Source organism: Chlamydotis macqueenii, chromosome 1, assembly GCF_036417535.1.
Source record: "Chlamydotis macqueenii isolate bChlMac1 chromosome 1, bChlMac1.mat, whole genome shotgun sequence".
In the NCBI taxonomy this organism is placed as follows: Eukaryota; Metazoa; Chordata; class Aves; order Otidiformes; family Otididae; genus Chlamydotis; species Chlamydotis macqueenii.
The window spans coordinates 150,883,882-150,909,023 of NC_141556.1; the positions used below are offsets into that span (position 1 = coordinate 150,883,882).

The 25,142-nt window shown below is 39.9% G+C and overlaps 1 protein-coding gene across 1 annotated transcript in view; it reads left to right on the forward strand.

The window, feature by feature from the left end:
• The window catches only part of RASA3 (RAS p21 protein activator 3), a 132,120-nt gene that overhangs the window by 89,699 nt on the left and 17,279 nt on the right, over positions 1-25,142 (forward strand). The window contains exons 6-14 of the mRNA XM_086770058.1: positions 8,968-9,048; positions 11,748-11,820; positions 16,139-16,218; positions 20,442-20,546; positions 21,048-21,204; positions 22,042-22,190; positions 23,062-23,176; positions 24,058-24,132; positions 24,637-24,760. Coding sequence (XP_086626184.1) covers positions 8,968-9,048; positions 11,748-11,820; positions 16,139-16,218; positions 20,442-20,546; positions 21,048-21,204; positions 22,042-22,190; positions 23,062-23,176; positions 24,058-24,132; positions 24,637-24,760 — 959 coding nt within the window. The remainder of the gene's footprint in view (positions 1-8,967; positions 9,049-11,747; positions 11,821-16,138; positions 16,219-20,441; positions 20,547-21,047; positions 21,205-22,041; positions 22,191-23,061; positions 23,177-24,057; positions 24,133-24,636; positions 24,761-25,142) is intronic.

The following is a 25,142-nucleotide window of genomic DNA, read 5'->3' on the forward strand; positions in this document are numbered from 1 at the left end:
CTTCTTCTTTATTCTGTTATAATTTTTACATACTTCTTGCTTTGCTGTGATTTGTATTTGGGTCTTTTGTCTTCTCTAAAAATCAATGTGTGCTAGAAATAACTCCTCTTCTTTACTCTCCCTTTCTCTTTACTCTCCCATCCTTCAGCTCTTGTTCCCTGTTAATAACTGGGTTTGCAAGTTTGAGACCAAGGCAGGAGGAAATGATGATGTCTGTGCCAGTAATAGTCACTAAATCAGTGCAGTTCAAAATTTCAGCAAGCTTTCCTCAAGGCCTCGGGGCACCGTCACAGAAGATAACATAACCATTTTTTTTCTATTAACCTAACTAAAAACTTTTCTGAAGTAGCTTTTAGGAAGCTTGCAGCTCTTCTGTAATTGGCTCATAAACTGGCTTAACTGCTAGTGGATGAACTCATTGTCCTGTAAGAACAAGATGGCTGACACCCACTTTTTAGCCTGTTCTCTTTATTTAGTGCAGAGTACAGATGATCGTCTGTAAATGTGTGGTTTTAAAAGTCTTCCTGGAACGGATATTGGGAAGCAAATTGGATGTTTTGAACCATAGCGTAGAGGACAGCTCCCATATTAATAGCAGAAAAAAGCCTATGTGATTTTTAAACCATTAAGAAATGTTTGAATGTCTACTGACATGAGAAAATTTTGCCATTTATTTGACCTGATAGTGGTTTTAGGGGTGTGTATGTATTGACAGTATTTCTTCCTTATATTTAACAAAACAGTTGTGTTTTGTTTTTTTTTTGCATTCTCTGTAGTTTTACTGTAATATCTCTAATATTTGATTTAGATTGGGGAAACAGGGGTTGTGCTCATTAGCTTTCGTTTGCTTTCTGTACATTATTTCTTGGCTTTGTATGAATATTTGTTCCTGTTTGCTATAAAATATCTTCCGTAAATATCTGGGAAATAAATTGTTGCTGGAACCCAAACATTGACAGTCAATTCCTCTTCCTCTGCTCAGTGCAAAGGAAATTGCCATTGACAGCCTTGTGTGAACAGGAGTTGTGCCTGTGTTACAGAGATGTTGCATGTACAGAGCTTTCTTTACAGTTAAGACCAGAAGCTAATCTGGATGCTGTGTGAGGCTGCAAAAACTGTTGTAGGCCAGCTTAGGTTGTGTTCTACAACCGTCATTGTAAAAAAATTTTTTCCTAATATCTAATCTAAATCTACTTCCCTCTATTTTGAAACCATTACTCCTTGTCCTATTGCAACAGGCCCTACTGAACAGCCTCTCTCCATCTTTCTTGTAGGCCCCCTTGAGGTACTGGAAGACCACTACCAGGTCTCCCCAGAGCCTCCTCTTCTCCAGGCTGAACAGCCCCAACTCTCTCAGCCTGTCCTCAGAGGAGAGGTGCTCCAGCCCTTTTATCATCTTCGTGGCCCTTCTCTGGACCCTCTCCTACTGGTCCATGACCTTCTTATGTTGGGGGCTCCAGAACTGTATGTAGTATCCCAGGTGTTCAGGGTAACCCTAGTTTAAGAACATGTTTGAATGTTTTGCTGGACTGCAACTACGCTGAATTCAACTGGGAATGGGGAAGAAAAGACAGTATTTACATGGAGTTGCAACTGTAATCTTGGCATTTCAAGGTTTCTGTTTTTCTTTTGATGTGGAGGCTTTGGAGGGTATTTTAAAGAGAAAAATGAAAATAGTTGTCTGCACAGCCTGTTCCTCAGATCTGCATAAGCTCTATCCAGATTTCAGAAGCTGAAGTGGGAATGACTTTGAGGGTATAATGTACCTTCTATATAAATGTTTCAGAGTCAATGCATCAAATGCTTTAGAGCCTTTATCTGAAGGGAATACACATTGAGTGAAATGCTGGTCCCAGGTAAAATTGTGCCATTTGTTTGAAAGGGCAGGATTTCATTTAGTGCCACGAGTTTTTGTGTCAAAGTAAGTTGTCACAGGAGAGGGGAAGAGTAGCTCCAGTTCAGCATTAATCCTCTCAGAGGTTAAGGGGACGGCAAGGATTTTCTTGTTTGTAAGCTAGAACATGTTTGTTCACCAAAAAAAAAAAAAACACCACCAAAAAAAACCACCACCCACCAAAATAAAAAAAGAAGAGAGTATCATCCTTAGAGGGTAGGATACTGCTGGAGTTTCTAAAGGAGTTTTCCTGGAGCAGCAGTGAAAGAGATGGAAAGAGAGATTGGAGAGCAGCAGTGTGGCTGAGGAGTGAATAAAGACTGGTTTCAAGTTTCCTGGAGAGGTGAAAAAATGTGTTGAGGAAATGGCTTGAAAAATCATAATGATAAAGTAAGCATTGATGTATTTTTGTTCAGTATGACTATATCTACTTGGACATTCCATCTTTTCATTTCCCTGGTTCATTCTACTATGTGTGGTCAGTGGTCACCAGACACTACATAGTGCTGTGTAACATTTTGTGTCTGAGTGGGACATCAGATGGGGGTGAGCCAGGGCACATCACTGTGGGCAATTCGCAGTATGTTAGAGCTGTTTTCAGAGGAAACTGATCTGTTCCCAGTACAAAAAGCATGCAGGTGAGAAGAATAGTGGGAAAATTTGTTTTGGTACGATTAGATCACTTCTGAAAGTCAAGGAATAGGTACTCTTGAAATTAAATCTTCATTTACTAGAGCTCACTTACTTCTCAGAGCCCCATCCTACTTGGCCTGGAATTAATTATCTTAGTATTTTTGATGATGGAGACAAAGTGTGGTTTTAAAACCAGGACTGAGTAAATTCAGAGGATTTTTGCCTTATTCTAGAAGAAACAGGCCACTTGGTGAGCCCCTTGGCAAAAAAAAAAAGGTTGTGTGTTTATATTGAGTCTTGAACGAAGATCCAGCAGATTACTTTGTGGAAGTGAAGAGGAAGTACAAGATTTGTCTGAAGGTACACTAACAGCAGTTCAGATGTAACATCTGGGACACTGAGTGTCTCTGAGTGTATCCAATAGGAGATGAAGAATTATGAGAGCAGTCATACAGTGACACGCTCTTTTGGCCTCCAGAAACTTATAATTCAGGGAATTTCTGAGCTAGATGTAGTGCCTTTGTGCTTAGTAGTGGTGGATGCAGATACATCTAGGTGAAGTCCACTCACAAAGGAAGACTATTCAGAGGTGCTGCATTACTCCTGGAAGACAAGGTACTCAGGATAATACATATGTTACAAGATTATCCTATAGTTAGTAGGGGAGAAAAAAAAAATATCCTTTGAGAAATAAGAAAGCAAGTCACATAGCCAGTGCTGGGGAATGTACCTCACCAAACAAGTACGTAGCGTAAGCCAAAGATGCATTGTTTGGAGGACAAAGTTTGCTTTTAAGTTGATACTTCTCTGTCTGGTCAGGCTTACCACACAAAGTACTGAGTGTTCAAGTAATCACTAGAGCAAGCAAGGAGGAGGAAGCCTCTTATCTCTGAAATGATGCAGAGAACCTGAGTATGGCCAAAAAATATGCATATGAGATGGGACAAAGTCTTAATCTTAAGAAATGAAGAAGTGGAACAATTAGAGGCTGGAAATAGATTGATAAGATAAATCCATAAACTTGCCAATCGTTAAGATTAATCCCAGGAAGCCAGTATATATGTGAAAGCAATTAAAATATATGGATTATGTGCAGTGATAGAAAAGCAAGATTATGTAGGAAAAAAAGATGTATTTATTTTCTTTAAAGGAATCACAGTCTGATTTGAGAAAAGAGAATGAGAATGGTGTGCTGTCCCGCATCCTAGGGTGAAACTGGAGGAGGAACTGAGCCTGACTAGGTACTTTGGAAGTGATTTAGTCTGGAAAGAACAGTAAATATGGATACAGGTTTTAAGAACAGCTATATCCCTTCTGTTTTCTTTTCTCTGTTTCTGTTTTTGCATTGGTTGTTCATTGTGGCACAAAAGGATGGGATGGCACATGTGTATCCTGAACTAATCAGAAGGCCTATAACTTTTAATTAATTTTTGTGATTCCAAGGAAGGGGTGTGGAATGGCCACAGGCTTGGATGATCGTGATGTTACTCACCTGTATTAAGCCTGGTTTGGAGTATGATGGTGTAGGGGCTGTCTCAGAGACTGCAGCCTACAGCTCTTGCTTGGCAACCCAGAGGCAGAGGGAGTGCCTGTGCTGTCAGATGTGAGCTGCTTAGTCTTTGTTGAAAACTTATATTTTTTTCAAAGCCTTCTCCCCCTGCCTTCCTATCAGCTTGTGTAGTCGTCTAATTTAAAGGCAAGAGGGCATGCTCATGGTGCGTTTGGGTTTGAGGTTTTCTTTTACCTCTGGGAATTTTCCATAGCTTATTTACTCTTGTAAAGGTTTGGTCACGAACCACATTGAGAACTGAAATGTCTTGTTCCTTGAAACCTGTTAATTTTATAAACCACAAGCAAATTATAGTGAGGCAGCTGCGTTGAGAGTTTTCCCGTGTCACCCAGCAGTAACCTTCGCCCGGCCCAGCCAGGCTTGCCCTGCCCCAGCTGGGCGCGAGACAGCTAATGATCAGAAACTACCAGTCGGGCAGAAGAGAGTCTAGCAGCCACCAGACAGTTTTCCTCTGGGGCCTGATGAGTCGACTTGTAATTCTTGAATAATCTTGATTGCCTGAGCTTTTTTTTCATTATCCTCGTACATGTATGTTAAATTAATTCTGTAGATGATTAGAGCAAGGGCATTTCATTTTTAGTAGCTTTATTCACCACTTTCCAGTGTGTCTTGCGCTGTAGAGATTTATACCTTTGTTACATGTTTCTTTTTTTTATCTAATCCAGATATGAACTGTCAGTCTTACTAATGTGATATGCATGTGGCAGAATTGAGGCTGCATTTCATCGTATCTCTGAGTGGTTGTCATTTTGTTCTAGCTCTTTTAAAGCCAGTATTTTGGTACCAAGTTTGGAGAGGAGCAGCGTTAATTTACTTAGCAACTTTGCCATGACTGAAGAAAATGGCCATAACGAAAGGAGCTCTAGTAGAATTACAGTTCCTGAGTTGAGCAGACGTGTGCCTTGTTGAATTTGACTCTCTCTTTCCACAGTGCTTAGTGAGATATAAGAACCAGAATGAGCCTCTCTCCACACTTAGCCTTCTTTTCCTCAAAATCTGAAGTATTCGGTCTTTTGCCTGCTTTCTCCAACATCCTTAAACAATACCTGCTTTTAAATTACCCTGACAGCTTGGGATACCATTCATGTCTGCGTCTGTTTCCTGTTTTCCCACATTTTCTTTCTTTCAAGGTTGTTTTTGCTTTTCTTATTCCAGCTGCACACAAAGAAACATCTTACTCTTAAGTCATTGTGACTGTATGAGAACATCTGTGTATTTTGGTTATTTCTTTTGTTTTGTTTTTGTTTGTTTTTGTTTTTTCCCCAGAGAACATAAAATCTACCCTACTGTGTTTAAATATCCCTCTGGTCTAGCCTAGTACTGTTTCTGGTATTTACTAGTGAGTGGTACTTCAAATTTGGCATGATTGCTCCAGTGTTACACCCTTCTAAATCAGCAGTTTGGGCTTTCCCAAGCTGGAGGAGGCTTCTGGACCATTAAGCTTTAATAGCTGCCTACAAACCCACACTCCATGAGTTCGTGCAGTCCCAGTTTGAATCCATGTATTCTTTTGGCCTCCACGACATCCCATGGCAGTAAGTTTTACAATTTCATTACACACTGTGTGGAAAAAGTACTTCCTTTTGTTTATTTTAAACCTGCTGTCTGGTAATTTCATTATGTGCCCCTTAGTTCGTATTTTGTAAGGAAATATTCTTCATACCATTCATGATTTTTGTAAGCTGTTCATGAATGGATAACTTCTGTTTTCTGAGCTGGAGAGTAAAAATGTGGGATTAGAAGTAATCTTGTTGTTCTGGTCCTTGTTTTGTAGAGCACACACAATTCAAGATGCAAATGCCCAATGATTTATGTTACTGGGTTCTCTCTGACCAGCTAATGACACTGTTTGTCTTTTTAACCATTGCTGATGGTTGATGTGATAACGACAGACGACTATCCACAAAAAAAATGTAAAAAATTATTGTATGTGGTAATATGAGAATAGATCGATCATTATATATGTATATAGTTAGGGCATGCCTATTTTTTGTGTGGATAACTTCACACTTTCCATCATTCAAAATCATCTATGATTTTATTGTGTAGTGATTTATAACGTCTACACGTCCTCAGGTGTAGATCATGCTGTCTGGGATCACTTTCTATTGTCTGCATAGTCTTGAAAGGACTGCTTTTTTTAAAAAAAAAAACAAGAATCGTACTCTCTCTGAACATGCTTTCTCTGTGTTTAAATTTCACATAGTTCTTCCTGTATGGATGAGAGCTGGCTTGGAAGCTATTAATCAACAGTAGAAAATTGGCTGGCTGCTGTAAAGCCATTGAGTTACTACCTCGTTTTAAGGAACTTAAAGAGGTTACCTTAAGGAAGGGGGTAGGGGGTTTGACACTGGTACTTGGTGCACAGTTGTTCTGTTCAGAGAGGAATGTGTTCAAGGCACATCTACTGTCCTAGAAGAAGAACTACGAGCAGTCATGCTGTAGCTCACTAGCAAAGTGTTTCTGCTGTCAGTGTCATGTTAGTGTAAGGACCACTAGAAGGAAAATGGTCTGTCCTTTAGTCACAAGAAAATCAAGCTGGACCTGCCTCTTCATGAAGGCTTTCTGCTGGTACTTACAGTTTTTCCTCCTGCACTTCTAGGTACTCTACCTGAAGGCTGCACTGTAAAGTTCTCCATAAGTGCTCTTCCTAATCACATCTGCCCTTTTATAATTAAAAGGTAGCATTTTCCTTGCAGTTTTGAATCCTTGTATTAATATACATGCAAAAAAGCCCATCCTACACCTTCTCTGTAAGGTAGGCTGGGTGAATTTGGAATAAGACTTGATTGCTTGAAAGCAGGCATCTAGTCCATCTCTAGGCCTCTGAGAGGTGTGGAGCTGTCAAATATACGTGTTCTGTGGGTACCTCCTGCCTTTCTGCAGCAGCAGCAAGGGACTGAGGAAGAAACTGTTAAGTCATCCCAATGGCAGTAGATGCACGTGTTTAGACAACCACATCACATACGTTGCGTGTTGCTTGACATTGAGGGTCGTTAGAGCTTGCAGCTTTCATTTCTCACAGGTGCTGGGATCAAATCTGTGGCTTGGATTTTGCCGTTTGCATGGTTGGCGCTGTGCAGTATCAGATACCTGCTAGACTGTGCATCTAGGAGACTGCTAAACTGTGTGGAAAGCAAACTTGTAGTGAAATAATAGAAGTGCAGAAATAAAAGCAGCACAGTGCCTATGCAATCCAAGTTTTTTCCTAACTTTCTTTATGGTTTTCATCTGTGATTTCACTTGAGTGTTCAGAATATGGAATTTGCGCTACTGTTAGTGAATCAACAGCGAGGAGTCATCTAGGTTAATCACTGAATGCTTCTCATGCATACAGGGGCTATGCAAATGAGAAGCTGGTGACTGAGTGCATTATTGGGAGCTGTCTGTATTAAGCCAATTATTTAGCCTTTATTCTGCAGGATCATAGGTGTGAAAATCCAGCTATGAATGTAACGTATCACTTCAGCTGCCTCCTGGTGCCCCTTAGTGTGATCTTCAGTCTTCATGTACTTCCTAGGACTGTGTGAACCTATCTAGACTGTACCTTCTCTGATACAAAAATGATTCCTCTATGGGTGCAAAACATTAATTTTTTTCCTCCCTTTATGCAGAGTAAGTAGTAGATCTGTAGTTAAATTGTATTTGCGGCCCTTATCATATATTACCAAGTAACTTGCTTTGTGGGTGAAATTGCAGAGCACTGTCTGTTACTGAATTTTTCTCTATTGATTTTTCTTTATATTCTTTTTTTTTTTGTATCAAAGTTGCTGTCACTGACAGCGGTAAAATAGATATTACTTTTCTTGCTGATCTTGCAGCCCCCAGAAGTATGCAAGATATTTCACGCTTCAAGTATAGCACCTCTCACCTGCCCGAAGAGCTTCACAGCTTGTCTTTACCAAAATTTTCCAGTTATAGTTGTGTAAATACATCAGCCCAACAGGCTTATCTGTTGGAAGCAGAGCTTGTTTCAGGAGAGAGTGTCCTGGCAACTGGCTTGTCTGCCTTTGCTTCCCCTTGGTGCTGTATTCCTCAGTAGGTTTTAACTTCTGACACATGAAATGTTTTTTCACTTTTTGGGGGTTGTGCCTTTTTTTTTTCCTTTTTTTTTTTTTTTTTTTTTCCAAAGAGATGTTGAAATGAGAGTGCAAAAGTGCAGAATTCTCATCGTGGCTTGCAGCAAAACCCAGTTTGTTCCGTTTTGTCCCTCCAGTGTTTCTTAGACTTCGGTGCAGAGCTGCTGAATATGTTTCTTCAGTTTTGGTGTTTAAAAGTTTTTTGGAGAAAGATGGCTGCGTCACACTGTCTACTGGTCTGTAGTTAACCCATCTTTACAAATAAGCCTGTGTCAAATTTTGTCAAATGCACTGAGGCCTTCATGAATGTGACTCTGAGAAATTACTTGACAACTGCTGGGATCTGTCTGTGTGGGTTTTTAAAAGTTTTTTTTTGTTACAGAAGTAAATTCTGTGGGGTGGTTGGTTTTTTTTTTTGTTTTGTTGGGTTGGTTTTTTTTTGTGAATAAGTTGTCACAGAATTTTAAAGTGCTGACAGCTCCCATCTTGACAGCAGACTCTTATTTCATGAACTTTAAGTTGTTGTACTTGCATGATAAGAATGCTTTGAGTTAGGGTTTCTCTGTAATTTAACAGTATTTCTGACCCTGTTACAGTTAGTATGTAAGACCAACATGTTTTTCAAGTTTAGGTGTAAATTAAAGGCTTATGCTTAGGGACATTTTTCAATTGCATAGTGTAAAGTATTGCAAAAAGGGAACACGATGAAAATACATTGCTTTTATTTTCACTCCAGTCTCTTCCCATTTCAATGATTGTAATGTATCAATGTGCATTTTCTTCTTTTCTAGAGTTTTAGAATGCCAAGGACTGCCCATTGTGAATGGCCAATGTGATCCCTATGCCACCGTTACCTTAGCAGGACCCTCCAGGCAAGTATTACACATACAAGAGCTTTCATTTTATAAAGATGGCTTATTTTTCCTTTGTCTGTTAGAAATCTACATTCCCAGATGGACAGATGAGACTATTTAGACACCACTAGAGTATGTTAGGTGTTTGTGTGTGCAGTTGTGATTTATGTAAAGGTCTGAATAATCCCTGAGTAATTTGAATATCCTGGAGTATGTAATTTGTGGTTAGGCTTAGTTTATGCATCTTCTCACTTCACAGTTGGAGGCCAATTTTTGAGCAAATTTATTGCCTAATTTTGGGCAGAGGCAGAAGAGAAAGCTAAGTACATGAACATCTTGCAGAGTAAACACATTTGTATCTGAATATTTAGAGTGTTTTCACTTTCAAGGTGTGGCAAATTATGTATGTCAAAAGCCTTAGGTGGCTCAGTCCTATAATTTAATATATGTGGACATAATAGCATGGATAAAATTTGGAATGAGGTTCTAGTAATGAGATTCTGCATAATACTCATCAGTTTAAATTTGAGATTAAACTTTCCTATTCTATTATAAAAATTTCCCATGCTACTGGGTGTCACTGTTTTGCTTCTGCTTATCTAGAGCCATCTTTTATCTCTGTGCCATGTGAGAAACAAAACAGCTCTGCTGTGACCTCAGAGAATCAGATTTGGTACCATGGGTTGTTCATAATGTTCTAAAATAATTTATTGAAAATACTATAAATAAGATGCATTCTTGACAAATACTTAACGTTGCATGCAGAGGACTCTTTGAGACTGGTCTGTATTCTTCATCTTTGTCTAGGTGTGTTATGCTTAACCTCCATTAATGAGCTCTGTATTTGAGTTGTGTGCTTTGATGTTTTAAAGTTGTTTTTGTACTGGGTGGCTGTTACTGAAACTGTAAGGAGATTTTTTGGCTAAGTCTTGTATCCCTGAATGTCTAAACTTACCTTTCTTTATCTGCTTTCCCTCACCCCCTGGTCTGGATAACATATGACAAATGATAACGTATTTCCCTTCAGCATAAGAAGCATAGCCTCATCCTATTCCTTTCTGGTTTTTGGTGGAGGGAGAAAGCTTGCTCCTATCTCCAGCATGCAGTTTACTCCCATCCTCTGCTTTGTAATTGCCCAATAATTGTGCTTGCCTTAATCACCTCCTGTTCTGTATCCTGCTTCCCAGTCTTCTCCCAGATGGGCTTATCAGTAAAGAGTTTGATTGGCAAGTGTGACTGATGAGATGGGATAGGCAGCCTGCCCTGTGCGCTGGAGGCGATTAGTCTCTCTTATCTGGCAGCTCCTCCTAGGAATTGTGGGATATTCTTAATCTGTACATCGCTCTCCTCTCTGGGTTTTTCAGTGCCTCTCCTTTTACAGTAGGAAAGCTGCTTTATTCTGCTGCATTTATGCAGTGCCAAGCATAGAAAGTTCAACACATGTGCTGCTGTTCATTGTGTGATTTGTACGCAAAGAGCCGTCAGACTTCCTGACCAAAACTGTTTCTATGCCTGTATTATAAATGGGAAAGCACTATATACTGGTGGACTGGCCCATTCCAGTCACACAGGAAGTCTGTAGCAGCCCTGGGTGTTAGACCTAGTTTTACTTGACCTCTGTAAAAGAATACGTAGAGTTGTCCAGTTAATATAAGCAGTTACAAGCTATCTAAGCAGCTTTGCTGCATGAGAAATACGGGATAGATTTTGGGATGAAATGATTAGTAGGTCAGTTTTCCACATGGCTCATGTGCCTCTCCATCTGTTTTATCTATGCTGCCTTATTACTGCAGGGCTGTAGGGGAAGATTGGTGACACGGGGCAACACAGAGCTTTTCACTTGTAGGTAACAAGAACAAATCAAGTGTAGGTTCATAACACTTGGAGATCATCAAACAGCTGTTGGCTGGCCTGTGTGAAATGCATTGGCTGGCTTTAGCGCCACACCAAGCAGTTGGATCTCAGTGTTCTACAAGGCAGGCGCAGGCGGATGGGTCTGCCCATAGAGGATGAATGAGCAGTGCTGAGCTTTGTCAGGCCCGCTGCCCAGTGAGTGGTTTGAGGGAGGTCTGCCATGTCTTGTTCCTGCAGAGCCGTAGAAATTAAGAGACTATTGCTCAGCACTGCTCGTAATAATGTGACAACATGACACGAACTAGACGCTGTTGGGGCTGCAAGGAAAAGGATGGTAATGTAGCAATAAAAATATTCTTACTGAGGAAATAATTCTGTGGTTTTTTATTATTTACCACTGAAAAGCATTCGTAGATTCCTCAGGCCAGGATTATAAAATCTAAAACATAGAAACAGCTTCCTGTCTAGAAATAGTCTTCCTGTCTCCTCTGCTTTTAGGATATGAGGAATTTTTGAGTCATGTCAAGACTGAGACCGTCCCCCAAATGTTGCTGCTCAGACACCCATTCTTGCCAGTTGCTTTGTACAGATAGAAGATTGTGCTGGGTCAAGCGAGTGACAGAATCAGGGTTCAAGGACTTGTGTATAAGAGAGCATAACAAACTGCCACGTTAAAGAAATAGGTCAGGAATCCCTCTTTTAAATGTGTGCAAGTGTGTATGCCTTGTTGTACTGGAGCCACACAGCATTCCAGTTTTAACAGATAAATCAAGTGGATGACTATTTGTTCCTCGGTGGCTCTGTTTTAGGATCGTACTTCTGCTAATGTTTCCTACTTTCTTCTTTTTCTTTCCTTAATTCAGGTCTGAAGCCAAAAAGACTAAAGTTAAAAAGAAGACCAACAATCCGCATTTTGATGAAGTGTTTTATTTTGAGGTTGGTATTTCAAAGGAACGGGTGATAAGCTGAAATACTATACTATAGATAGTTGGCACAGCATCCTGCTGCATGTTATGCCAGCTGTCGTCTTTGAAGACTGTTTCAAAGCATGGTGCAGGGGAGAAAAGTACCCAGGATCCGACTAGCCGTCTGCTAAGGGAGCCATGTGTTGCTTCAGCTCTACTGCTCTGTAGGAAGAGCTTCAAGGTGGGCACTTTGGAGCAGCAGGCTTTGCACTCTATAGTGACTCACCCCAGAAGTTTTGAAAAAGGACAGTTAAAAATTAGCTTCTACAAAAAAAACAAACAAACAAAAAAAAAAAACAAAAAACAACCAAAAAAAAACCCAAAACAAGATATTTTTCTTCTCAGCCTGTGGTTTTGTAGCTGCTCCACCCTGTCTTTCCCAGTCAATGGAAGGAAAGTTATCTCCTAGGAATACTGAAAACTGTAGAGGAAAAATACACTTAAACTGGATGTTCTGGCTGTCTACCAGTCTGCTGCAATACCAGTGCCTTTCTTCCAAGTGTGTGAAACCTCTACAGCTTTATTTAATACAAAGCACTTTCAGCAAGTCCAGTTGAGACAGAGTACAGCTTTTATGAAAGTGCTCGTTTTGGTTCTTTCTGGCAAGAGTAGCTGTGATTGTGGTGTGTCCATACATATATGTGCATGTGTTTGTAATTTGGATGCCTCTTGAAACTTTTTATTTTGTCTTGTAAAGTATGTGTATCTTTCTCTTTTCTTTTTTTCTCTTGGATATCTTTAGTCCCAGACTGCATTTAACTGTTCTATTTCAACAGATACCTCAAGAACATATCTGGCATAACAAAGTTGATGAAAAGCCATAGTAGCATAGTGCAGTTGGCATATAATTGAGAAGCCCTTTCTGCCCATATGGCTTGCATCATTTGGGTCACATTTGCATTAGAAATTGTTGCTGGCATAGAGGTGGCATCTCGGGATGTGGTTTCTTGAATCAGTTCAGGAGCAGAGGCAAGCCACATCAGGAAGGAGAGCTGGGGAGAGAGGAGCCATACAAGTGCTGTTGCACTGTGCAGATCTGAAGTACATGTATCATTCTTGGCAATGCCCGTGAGGAGCTTATTTCTGTCCTCCCTCTCCTTCTACAAACCACCATCTTTGCCTAGAAGCTGGTAGTATTACGAACTAATCTTAAGTTGGTCATACCAGAAGAAAACGTGCTCTTGTTGATATAATGTGTTTGGATTTGAGGAACAGATATAGCAAGTTCTTTATTGATAAGAGCACTTTCTCACTGCCCAAAGGAGTGGAAACCCTGAGGGTTGATCAGGTTAGCTAAGGTAATTTTTCCTCTAGTAATCCAACTCTTTCTAGGGTACAAACTTAATTTCAGCTAGCAGTGAGCCTTTGTGCCTTCTTGGCTGGCTCCCTGAGACTGTGGAGGTGCTGCACAGGCATGGTTGGTGAGGGAGAGATGCCATGGTACTGAGCACTTGAGACACTTGAGACTGCGCTGAAGTGTCTGTGTGTTCACTCAGGGCTGCCCAGGATTTCAGTCCGTCACCTGGCCCAGAGCTGCAGCCTCTGGCCGTGACACAAGAGTGATACTTCATGTAAATAAATTTAAATGGGCTTCCTTATTCTTAACGTAGGCAGTTCTGGAGGTGTCTGACAGCGAGAGCTTTTTAATGGTAATGTAATCTGTAATCCAGGAATTCAGACTGTAAACGACAAAATTTCACCTGTCTGATTCCTCAGCCTTCTGTGTGCCGCAGAAACAGCGAACATTTGGTATTTAAACACTGAGCTTGGCAGGTGGTGCTGCATCAGGAGAGGAAAGAGAGAAGCAGAAAGCATTTTCCAGCTGAAGTTGTGGAGGGGGCTGGAGGCTTGCTTAGCTTGCCTTTGTAGTGGTAGCTGGGTTGCGTGCAAGTATCAGCAGAAGCAAAACCTGAACTAAAGCCAATGCCTCAGTTGTTCTGCTAACTCAGAGCAAAATGTTTTCTGTGAAGGTAAGAGCAGAGCTTGTGGAATGTCTGAATCAGCCAGAACTCTGAAACAGAAACAGTGCAGACAGAGCCATCATAGATTTATGTCATTTTTGACAGTAGTTAGTACATATCAGGCTAAATGTCTCCAAAGAACAAGGTTCAGTAGAACTGCTACGACTGGGAAATACATTCAACTAATGAGACATGGGCAGACCCATGGCTGGTGCGTGCTAACAGAGTGCTCCGATTCCTGTGGAGCTGCACAGATTCACGCTGTTGACAGCGGTGTCATTTACTGCTTCCAGACAGCTTCATCAGCTGTCCTGCAGTCTGCTAGCGCAGCGACTGGCCGTGCCTCCAAGGAAGAAGCTGGTCTGCAAAAGGCAGTGAATGAGTGCTTTCCTTTCTACAGCCAAAAAGTTGGGCAGATTTAATTTTCTAATTATCATTGGTTTGGAAAAATGAAGGGCTTATTTAAGCGGTGCTATGAGTGAAACCTGCACCTGATGTTTAGGAGCCATTTTCACCAGCTCTCCAGCTGCAGCACGATGTAGGAGCTCGGAGCTCTATATGCAGCTACGGGAAGATGTCCCTCTTAGCAGAATTGAAGAAAGTAGAGCTGGGGGCCTGTTTGTAAACCTGTATGTGCTGGAAGAAAAGAAACAGCTGATAAATGGCTTGTCAGCCTTGCCTAAAGAAAGGGACCAGCACAGCGGAGTTGTGCCCCCTTTTTCGTAAAATGGTAAGTGGCAGCTAGTTCAGCACTGTGAACTCGGAGTTCCTTCATCTCCAGTTTCATTCTTGGAATGGATGGACCTCCTACAGCTATCTTTGTAGGAATGCCACTCTTGAGCTGTATTAATCTGCACACTAAGCAGTCATACAGGTGAACAGAAAGACCTCGTGCATGCAGACTCCAGCAAAACTTCTCAGAAAAGTGTTTACTTAAAAGAGATGTGCCATAAGTTACACCTATGCTATAACTTTTTTTAAGAATTCCTGTTACAGATAACAAGACATGTAAAAGCTTACTTCCTTATTAAAAATTACACCATTAGCTTCACAATGGTAGCAGAAAATGTCTTTTGCAGTTATGTAGGGTCATTTCTTGAAGCCTCAGTGAAGACAGTTGCAACGGTAGGGTGAGAAAATTTATGCTGAGCTGCTGTGCTGTATTTATATCCTCTGTGCTCTTTTGCTTACAGGTGCATTTGATTCAATTATAGTCTAGAAGGTTTGGTCTCCAGTGCTGCTAGTACCTCCTAGTTTTCATGCATCGCCTTGAAAATGGTGCCTGCCTCACACATACACACACTGTTGAGTGCCCCGTGCTGAAGATTCTTTTCTGGTTCCTCTCCACTTGTGCAGCTATATCTTTGGCCTCCCTTGTTTGTACCATCTGCACCTATGTACAATAAAAACCCGAGAAGTCAAGTTTACAATAAAAAACAGTTTTTGTGAGTGGGAAATATTAGGACACAAGTTCAGCTCCTGTGTGCAACCAAGAGCTGAACCCACATGTGCACTTGTGTTTGATCAGTTCTGTGGTTTCAGCTGGGTGGGGTAGCCTTTTTCTCAAGTTTCTGACACAGTGCAAAAATACAACCATCAAAGTCTTAATAATCCTGCTAGAAAACATTTCTTAAAATGTTTGTACAAAAATATTTTTGCTAATGCTCTACACCTACAGTCATCTTCCCATTATTTTCTGCCTGTTTTTTGCTATTTATCAGTTGCAAATATGGTTGCTGAACTGTGCACCTGGTTCTATATTTTGATATGCATAACACAGGCTAGCATCTCTTGGACAATTGATCTGCTTGGTGTTTTTTGTATAAGCATGATAAATTGACTTCTAGGATATCAGGACAGGCAGAACTTCCCAGTTTTAATTAGATCCACTGTAAAATATTTTTAATGGTGGTTTTTGTGTTTAGTTCCCCTCCTTCAGAGTGCTTCAGGGTATCTGTTGTACAGCTGTATTTAAAACCCAGTTATTAATTGTCCTTTCATTTCCTAGATGGGTTATAAAAGTGCTATTCCTTTCCATGACTTTTTCTTTTGCCAATGTAAATTCAAAATAATATTAAAGGCATCCTTTCTCTGTAAAGAGAGTGTGGAGTATCTAGTTACTCCTGGATATGATTATGTAACCACCACTTTTGTGTAGTGAGGAATCTGTTTAGTCAACATGTTTATTCACACGCATGAATGTTTTCAGAATCAGAATTGAAGTCACTGTTGACAGTAAAAGATTGCAGTCTTCCAGAGCTTTGTACAAGTAACATAGGAATGCTTTTGTATCAGAACAATTCATTAAAGTTTCATCCTTTTTATTAGGTTACAAGACCCAGTAGCTACAACAAGAAATCCCATTTTGATATTGAAGATGTTGATGAAGTTGACAAAATGGAGATCAGGTAATACAAAACACTTTGAAAGACAAGTTTGTTAGTACAAAGTTGTGTGACTTAGTAGTAGACTCGGTTTTCAAAGTGGCGAGCATGGTTTTACTGTTCATAAATCAAGATGAGTCTTTGTCACTATGTCTGTATGCTCCTTTACCTCCACTGTCCTGTAGATGTATGCGAATGTGTGACAGTTCTTCTGCAGGATAAATTCTCGTTATTGTCTTTGGTATCCTGTATACACTTTGTGTATACTAACGTGCGGTTGTCATTAAGCGCAGCCTTTTATGTTTGGGCTCTCCTTTCCTCCCTCCCTCAGTTTCCCAAGAGAGCCCAGAAGCTCTGTGATGCTCTTCGTTAAAGGGTCTGTTTTCTTTTGTCACTTAATTTTAGCAAGCTGTATAAGGTGGTTCTTCCCTGAAAGGGACCTCTTGAGGCCAGAGTTTCTCTGGGGCAGAGGCAGTTTCTCTTCTCTTTTGCCTGCCAGGCTTTAACCCCTTCTTGCAAGGCTGGATACAATACATGTGAAATCTATTGCACAGGAAAGAAGCAACTCTGACTTCAAAAACAAAACAACCCCACCCCCTGCCACCCACTTAGTAGTATTTTAGAGCCTGCTGAGGCCTGTCAACAGTGTCTGTGCGGACAAGTGAATAGAAAAAGCAGAGAGGAAACAATAGGAGGTGCAAAACTTAAAGGATATCACATGCATCATACCACAGCATACATTGAAACTTAGATCTGGTGATCTGGATGTGGTGCAGCTGAAAAATGTGGTATCTGCATCAGGTGATGTGAAGTTCTCCTCTCCTGTATGCTACTATTTGGAGGAATAAAGGTTGAGGGAGATGGTGGCACCCCCTTCCCCCTCGCCTAGGTATTACCACTAGAGAGGTGGTGAGGGCTTATCTCCCAAAACCTTCCCTATGTCCTTCAGAAGTACAACTGGCTGTAGGGAAAAGAGGAGCAACCAGGAAGAGGGAACAATACTTACTTCCAGTAAGAGAGATGCATCTATATTTACGAATGAATGGATGAGGACTGTTCTAATTTGATGGTCAACTACTGGTTCACTTAGCCTGTTAGTGTGTAGTACCACAGCACTACAAGACCATTAGTGGATTTGTGTTTGCCATGGCTCTGTGAGAGGCAAGAGCTGTACTCTCTTTCTCTGAGAACATCTGCATTGGACACCTCTTCATAGGAGAGACAGCAAAGGCCCAGGCTCGGTGCTGTGCTGCTTTTGTGGTGTCAGTGTTGCAGCACAGCAGGTGACCTAGTCCTAGCACCAGATGATATTTCTACAAAGCTTTCCATGGTGTAGGCAGGTATGAAGTAACATGTCCCATGTCCCGTGGGATGTACGTGATGGAATGAGCAACTGAACAGTGTCTTGGGAGTCCCAGTCTAGTCTGTAACTGTGATGCCCAGCCAGTGATTTTAAATGAAACCCAGGATTCTCTGATAGTTTTGTGACTCTGGAAGGGGACCCTAGATGTTAGTGGGCAATGGTTACATGTTGCTTAATATTTCAGTTGATTCTTATTTTGTATTGCTGGACTAAATGGAATTATACAGTTGTTTTTTTTACTTAGTATAGTTTCTGGACAAATGACTGTCTGCAATAATAATATATGTGAAGCTGAGTTTCAGAAAAGTCTTTCATTCCTTAAGACCAACACATCACAGTGTGGTAAAGATGAATAGTTTGTGAGGAGTCTTACAAAATCGTTGGGAAAAGGTTAAGCACTTAAACAATAGACAAAAGCAGATAAAGTGTTAGTCTTGGTTGGGCAAACTCTTTGCTCAGAGGTTTTGTCCCCTGCAGGACAGAGTGGTTTTGTTTCCATTCAGGTTCCCCTTCCACCCCCGCTCACTTCCTCCAGTCTGTTTAGTCAGAGTCAGATTGCCCTCGTGCCCTCTGGATGGTTCATACAACTTATGGGTTTGAAGGTTTGTTTTCTTTATCTCTCCTGAGAAAAATACTGTTCCACAGGGTAAAGAGGAGGCTTATTCTCTCATGGTTTCTTTCTAAAGCTATGAAAGTTTCTCTCTTTGAGTGGGTGTAGGAAGTTGCAGGCAGGGCATATCAACACTTAGGGACCAGATGTTCTGTTAAAATTAATTGTTTCTCCTCCTCTTTTCTGTTGTTTGTTTCCTTCTGTGACTACAGCCTGACTAGTTTCAGAACAACACTTGCCATAACTTTGTGTTTTAAAAAGCTTGGGAAATTGAAATATTTTAGACTCTGAGGTCATAGAATCGTAGACCTGCATTAAAAGAAGCATGATCAGCAGATAAATGGGGGTGGTTCTCCCCCTCTGCTCTGCTCTCGTGGGACCCCACCCGGAGTGTTGTGTCCAGCTCTGGAGCCCCCAACATAAGAAGGACATGGACCAGTTGGAGAGAGTCAAGAGGAGGACCACAAAGATGATCAGGGGGCTGGAGCACCTTTCCTATGAGGACAGGCTGAGAGAGTTGGGGCTGTTCAGCCTGGTGAAGAGAAGGCTTCAGGGAGACCTTAAAGTGCCCTTCCAATACCTGAAGGGGGCCTACAAGACAGCTGGAGAGGAACTCTTTAGCAGGACCTATTGTGATAGGACAAGGGATAATGGCTTTAAACTGGAAGAGGGTAGATTTAGATTAGATGTAAGGAAGAAACTTTTTACAATGAGGGCACTGGAACAGGTTGCCCATAGAAGTTGTGGATGCTCCCTTCCTGGAGGTGTTCAAGGCCAGGTTGGATGGGGCTCTGAGCAACCTGTTCTACTGGGAAGGTATCCCTGGCAGGGGGATTGAAACTAGATTATCTTTTAAGGTCTCTTCCAACTCAAACCATTCTATAATTCTGTGATTCCTCTCCTCCGGAAGACTATTTTAGCCATCTGAATTAGTTAGCAAGATAGCAACCAACTAGATTTGGAGAAAGGGGACAGGAGACTGAAGTTTGAAGTTTTTTTCCTTTTGGGGAATTCTTGCCCTGCAGAAACACTGTCAAAATATGAGAGTTTGAAGAACTTTACCCAGCAGGCATGCGATGTGAACTGATGGTATGCCTGGTGTATGAAACTTGATGCATGAGACACTGTTGACGGATACAAGGCTCAGAGGATTTAAAAGTGAAGTCCTCTGCATTTGCATAAGGTGGGATAAACTTTTAGCAGGACTATCAACATCCATTCCTTGACAAGCCTACTGTGCCTTTCTTGAGGCTAGGAAGGTTGTGTAAATGTTTCCATAATTGGATGACTTTGCACCCTATCAAAATTAAAGTTGCTTTTCTAAAAGTTTTCATTATTTGAAAACCTTTATTTTTTTTCTATTTATATTTTTTCCCCCCAAAGTTTAAGGCACATTCAGACCATGACATAGCTGCAAAATTCTCAATTGAGCTTGTTTTAAAATAAAAATGCCTCTCAGAGGAATCCTTAAAATATGTACAGAAATAACTACCCTGGAGTTTGAAACCCTTGCTTCAAGGTGGGTGTTGCAGCATTCATCTACAAATGCCAGGTTAGACACCAGTACTTCTACTTTGAGTCCCAGTTAAAGAGCATGTGAAAGGGAAGGAAGTATTGTCTAGAGATACCTACCAAAACTTGCCAGATGTGAGGAACTAAGTGTGAAAAATTGCGTAGGCTTCAGTCAATACACAGATTATACGGAGTGGTAGTACCGTCCTAAGGTTTTGAGTGTCTGTACAGAAGTAGTTTATGTACAGTAGATTTGCGTGCTTGACACAGTGAATCTTCCTAGGAGCTAGAGCGCTGGGAAGGACTATGTAGACACATAGCCTAACTCTGTAAAGCTGCCACTTAGCTGCTAGTAATCCCAAATCAGTCTGGGACTGACGGTATGTAATCCTTAAATATCTCTGCACTTTTTCCCCTGATGGCCATTTTAGCTGTATTTTTCCATTATCTGGGATAGCCAAACAGCCCCATGAATCTTTATCAGTATTGATAGTGGGAAAAGTAGAGGTGAGGGAAAGGTAGTCTAGATGATTTTTATTTTTTTCACTGATATTTCACGGGGCTGAATTGCAAGGCTCCATAAGTCGAAGGTAAGGTTGTCTCTTTACTGTTTGGAAACCATTGCTGTACAGTTTCGAGACTTTCTAACTCATAGGTTTGAGGGGAAAAAAACCCAACAAAATTGAAAACAAGGCTGAGATTATTTGTTTTTAATTTTTTTATTTGTTATGAGTCTTTTAAAATTACTTGGTTTTATTACAGGGTTGATCTTTGGAATGCCAGTAACTTGAAGTTTGGAGACGAGTTTCTAGGAGAACTGAGACTCCCTTTGAAATTTCTCCGACAGTCTAGTTCTTATGAAGCATGGTACTTGACATTTTTCTTTTGGAGAATAAGTAGAAACATATGTCTGCTGTGAAGTCTTAAGAGTAATTATGGCTGTGTGATAAAGTTTAAATGGATTTAATTTATCTTTTTTGTAAGCGAGCCAAAGTAATCTTAGCAAATGTAAAAACAAGAAGTTTTGATAATGTGATTAGAGATTTCAGTCTGCCTCTGTGTTGCATGTGGGAGTTCTAATACATTGGCTTTATGTTATTATTTACTGCAGTTCATCAGCAGAGCCATAGTTTTAGTGTGTGGGTTTTTAATCTTATCTACATAAATCTTTATGGTCAGAACTTCCCATGTTGCAGTTGGTTCAAAATAGACTGTCAAACATAATTAAAAAGTCTGATTCAGAACTCTCAAGAATGTGATACTTATATAAATATTGTGTGTATCTGTACATTTTATATATGTTCATGTATAGCCTGAGATAATCTTGTTTTTCAGCAAAAACTTTCTGTCTTATTTTTGGCGTATCAGGTATTTCCTGCAGCCCAGAGATAATGGTAACAAGTCATTGAAACCTGATGACCTTGGTTCCTTAAGGTTAAATGTGGTTTACACTGAGGACCATGTTTTTTCCTCAGACTATTACAGTCCGCTTAGAGACCTCCTGCTAAAATCTGCAGATGTCGAGGTAATTTGCTTGTGCTGCTTGTTGTTCAACCTGCAGATCATCCTCACAGAGGTGTCTCTGAATGTTAATAGCTATCTTGCTGGGAGTTGTGTGATTACTGGAGACTTCAGCTACTTCCTTTTCAGACCTGAGGGCCTTGCTAAGCTCTGCGTATTCCTAGTAGTTGTTTTCAGTCCTTGCAGAGATCTTAATCTGCATGCAGTATGGTGGGTGAAGGCACACCCAGGAACACCAGTATTTTTAGCAGCTGCGTATTCTCGGTGGCTTTCTGGTTTTACTGATGTGAAAATGCAAAGTAAACTTCCGTTTAATAAATTGGTTTTGCTTTACTGGAGGGGAAGGGGCTTACTTGCGTAATTAGAAAAAAAAAGAAAACAAACCCAAACCAAGAAATAATCCTGAAATTTCAGAGGGTTGTACCATGTGTGCCATTAATGTATATTTCTTGTAGTTGTAACAGTGCTTTTATTTTTTTCAGTACAAGACCTGAGTTTTGTACTTACTGTAGCTTAAAATTGAGAAGGGTTAGAGTTCTTCCTCTTCGCTTACTTCCCAGGCAACAGTTACATTCAGTGAAAAGACAACTGTTAAAAATGAGGGGGGAAAAAAGAGTGTGTACTGTAATGGTTTTTAAATGGCTGCCCTCTTGCAATCAGCACTTAGAGCCAACAAAAACTGGAATGTAATGCCCACTCATGTTATGTACAGGCATGTTTGGGTAGCTGGCCATTGCAGCAGTTGTGTGGGGTTCTACAGTAAGGAGCTAATGGGAAAAGAAAGAATGCATGCTTGTTCTGGAAAGGTCCCTCAAAGTTTTAATTTCTTTCCACTGTTCAGCCTGTTTCAGCGTCAGCTGCACATATTTTGGGTGAAGTTTGCAGAGAAAAACAGGAAGCAGCCATCCCTCTTGTCAGGCTTTTCTTACACTATGGCAGAATTGTGCCTTTCATAAGTGCCATTGCGAATGCTGAAGTGAAGAGAACTCAGTAAGTACCGAAAAACAAATTGCTATCAAACATACCTACTCTGCATTGGCTAGTGTTAGGATCCTGCACTCAGTTTCTAGAACTTCGTAATTTCCAAAGAATCTGTTGGAGTTGTTCCCTGTTCCTCCCAGCTGAGTGGCAGAGTTCTTTATAAACACATCCTCTGCGCTGAAGATCTACTGAGTTTTATTTTGGGAGGAATTCCCATTGTGTTTCATGAGGTCTACTTGCAAGACTATTGTAAGGTCTCAGAGCAGGGATTTTCACTCTTCTCAGTATTAGTTATATTTGATGATAGCTGTGAAATCATACATTACCTTCAGCTGTTCATATGAAATCGTTTCAGGTTTATAGTGTGCTAATAAATAATCTAGTACTGAGTAAAACTGTTTTGTTTTTTTTTTTTTTTTAATTTATTTGAAACAAAAAACAGATTTCTTCCTAATCATGAATGTTTAAGGCAAGCTGTGTGTCTCATCTTTCCAATTAGAGGGCTGAGGAACAAAGATGGGATTGGATCTGGCAGTGGATAGCAGAAAACAAAATCTTTTTTTCCTGTGTTTATTTTGTAAACCCCTTTGATTTGAGCCTGCGTGTTGCCATGTGTTTGGATGGTGCACTGAGCACACTGTGCTAATACAAAGAAAATCTGTAGTCCCTCTGGAGTTACCGTGACTCCTGCTTTTCTGTTATAAACTGGAAGTACACTAAATGCTACGTGACTGCATTTAGTGGCAGGCTGGTGTCAAAGGGAGGTTTTTGTTTGTGCATTCAAACTCGGATTTCCATCACCTTTCACCACTTCTTTTATTTCCATATATTAGCAGTTTATTACAAAGAGACTAAATTACAGAAAATTGTTCACTTCCAGAGATCCAAACACCATTTTCAGAGGGAACTCATTAACTTCCAAGTGCATTGACGAGACAATGAAACTGGCAGGGATGCATTATCTGCAAGTTACACTAAAGCCAATTATAGATGAGGTAAGAGCAGTTATAGACTGTTTATTTGATAACACGTCACTGTAAAAGGCCTTCAGGGAGCAGATCCTGTTTATTCCTTCCCCTTTTAAGATGACCTTGTAGGAATAATGCGTAAAAGCCTGTTTCTATGTTAAAATCCTGTGTGCTGGTTTAGCCACAGCTGACTCACCCAGTACAGAAACAGTTGGATTGTATTAAAAGAAAAAGGAAATTTTCCATTTATTTAACTAAATTACTCCATTTTATAAAATCTAACACTTATTGTTGTGGAGAAATTAATAAAATAATAACTTAGATGAATAAAGAATATATACATCAGCTGCTGGGAAGATAAGTAATACATTTCATCCAGTCAATATAAAGCAATAAAATTATTGATAACTGTGTATGTGATGCTTGCATTGTAACAATGGTTTATTTCTGTCCAGTCCAGATGGTGTATGTGGGTATTTTAGTGTAGTAATCGGGCAATACTTTCAGATTACAGACTTCCTTTAAATGATTTGACAGTTTCTTCAACTGTTGTTTTAATATCTAATTTAAAAATGTCAAGTTTTTAAAGAATACAGATATATTTTCAAAGTTGACTGTTTTGGCAAAATAGGACTTTTCTTGAACAGCCTTGTTTGAGAGAGTCTTAACAAACAGTTCTTCATTTCAGTCAAAGGAAAGGGTAGAACAAATTAATATTACATTTTTTTGAAAAAAGTAAAGCTCACAGGTAATTTACCTTTGATGCTTTGTCAAAAGAAAAAAATAGTTAATAAAGTTGACTTTTGCCTTTTACCCCAAACAACTAACAGACTATGCTTTTTACAAAACTTTTTCTACTTGAAGGTAAACTAATGTATTAGTTGTTTACTATATATTTTTTTTTCTAGATCTGCCAGGTCCATAAACCTTGTGAAATTGATCCTGTGAAATTAAAAGATGGTGAAAACCTGGAAAATAACAGGGTATGTGTTAGAATTTGAAGACATAGTCTCTGTTTACAATATCAAGTTTAACTGAGGTCCTCAGACATTTGATGTTGCAAATAATTTTGTCATTTATTATGACACACTAGAATCTTTCTTAACACCACAAACTTTTATAATTATTTTACAACAGCTTTACATTATGCTGTAAATACAGTATCTGTAGAACATTAATCACTTCTCCCTCCACCCTTGAGGACAAGGATAACATTCTACTAATGACGTAGAAATGGTACTATGAAAAGGAACGGTATGCCATACAGCCGTATCGCTTGATGTTTGTTTTTGATAGGAATAATAGTCTTGTACTTGAATATGTGCATTTGCCAAATAGAGTATCATTGACTGTGAGATTGTTTTGCAAGCATATAATGTTGAAAGTGAGGATCTTTTAATGATGCCATTATGAATAAAACCAGGAGTAGTACTGCTTTCCACAGGAGAAAATTATAATAATTTTGCCATAATCATTGCATTTTTCAGGAAAATCTGAGGCAATATGTTGATCGCATTTTTAGTGTAATTACAAAATCTGGTGTAAGCTGCCCTACAGTGATGTGTGATATTTTCTTTTCACTGAGAGAATCAGCTGCCAAACGTTTTCAAGGTGAGTTTCTACATATTGTTTTATTTTACGAAACTGATACTTTTAAAATGTAGGTGTAGTCTAGCAGTCTGTATGATCTGTGATGGATTTAGTAATGGAACAGCACCTTGTGCAAAATACCATTTGGAATGTGTATTAATGCTGGGTTTTCCTTGATTATTTATTCTGCAAAGAACATGACTTTTAATGATTGTATGAGTTTTCCTTAAATGTCTTTGAAAGGAGAACAGCACTTAAAAATAACGTTATGATGGTATGTATTTATGGTTTCAATATTTGCAAAGTATGCTCAGCTTCAGATGTTCAGCTTTTTGTAATGGCTCATTCTACAGACTCCATGCAGGTGAATTATTTCCTGCTCATATGTCAGTCTGTAATAAAG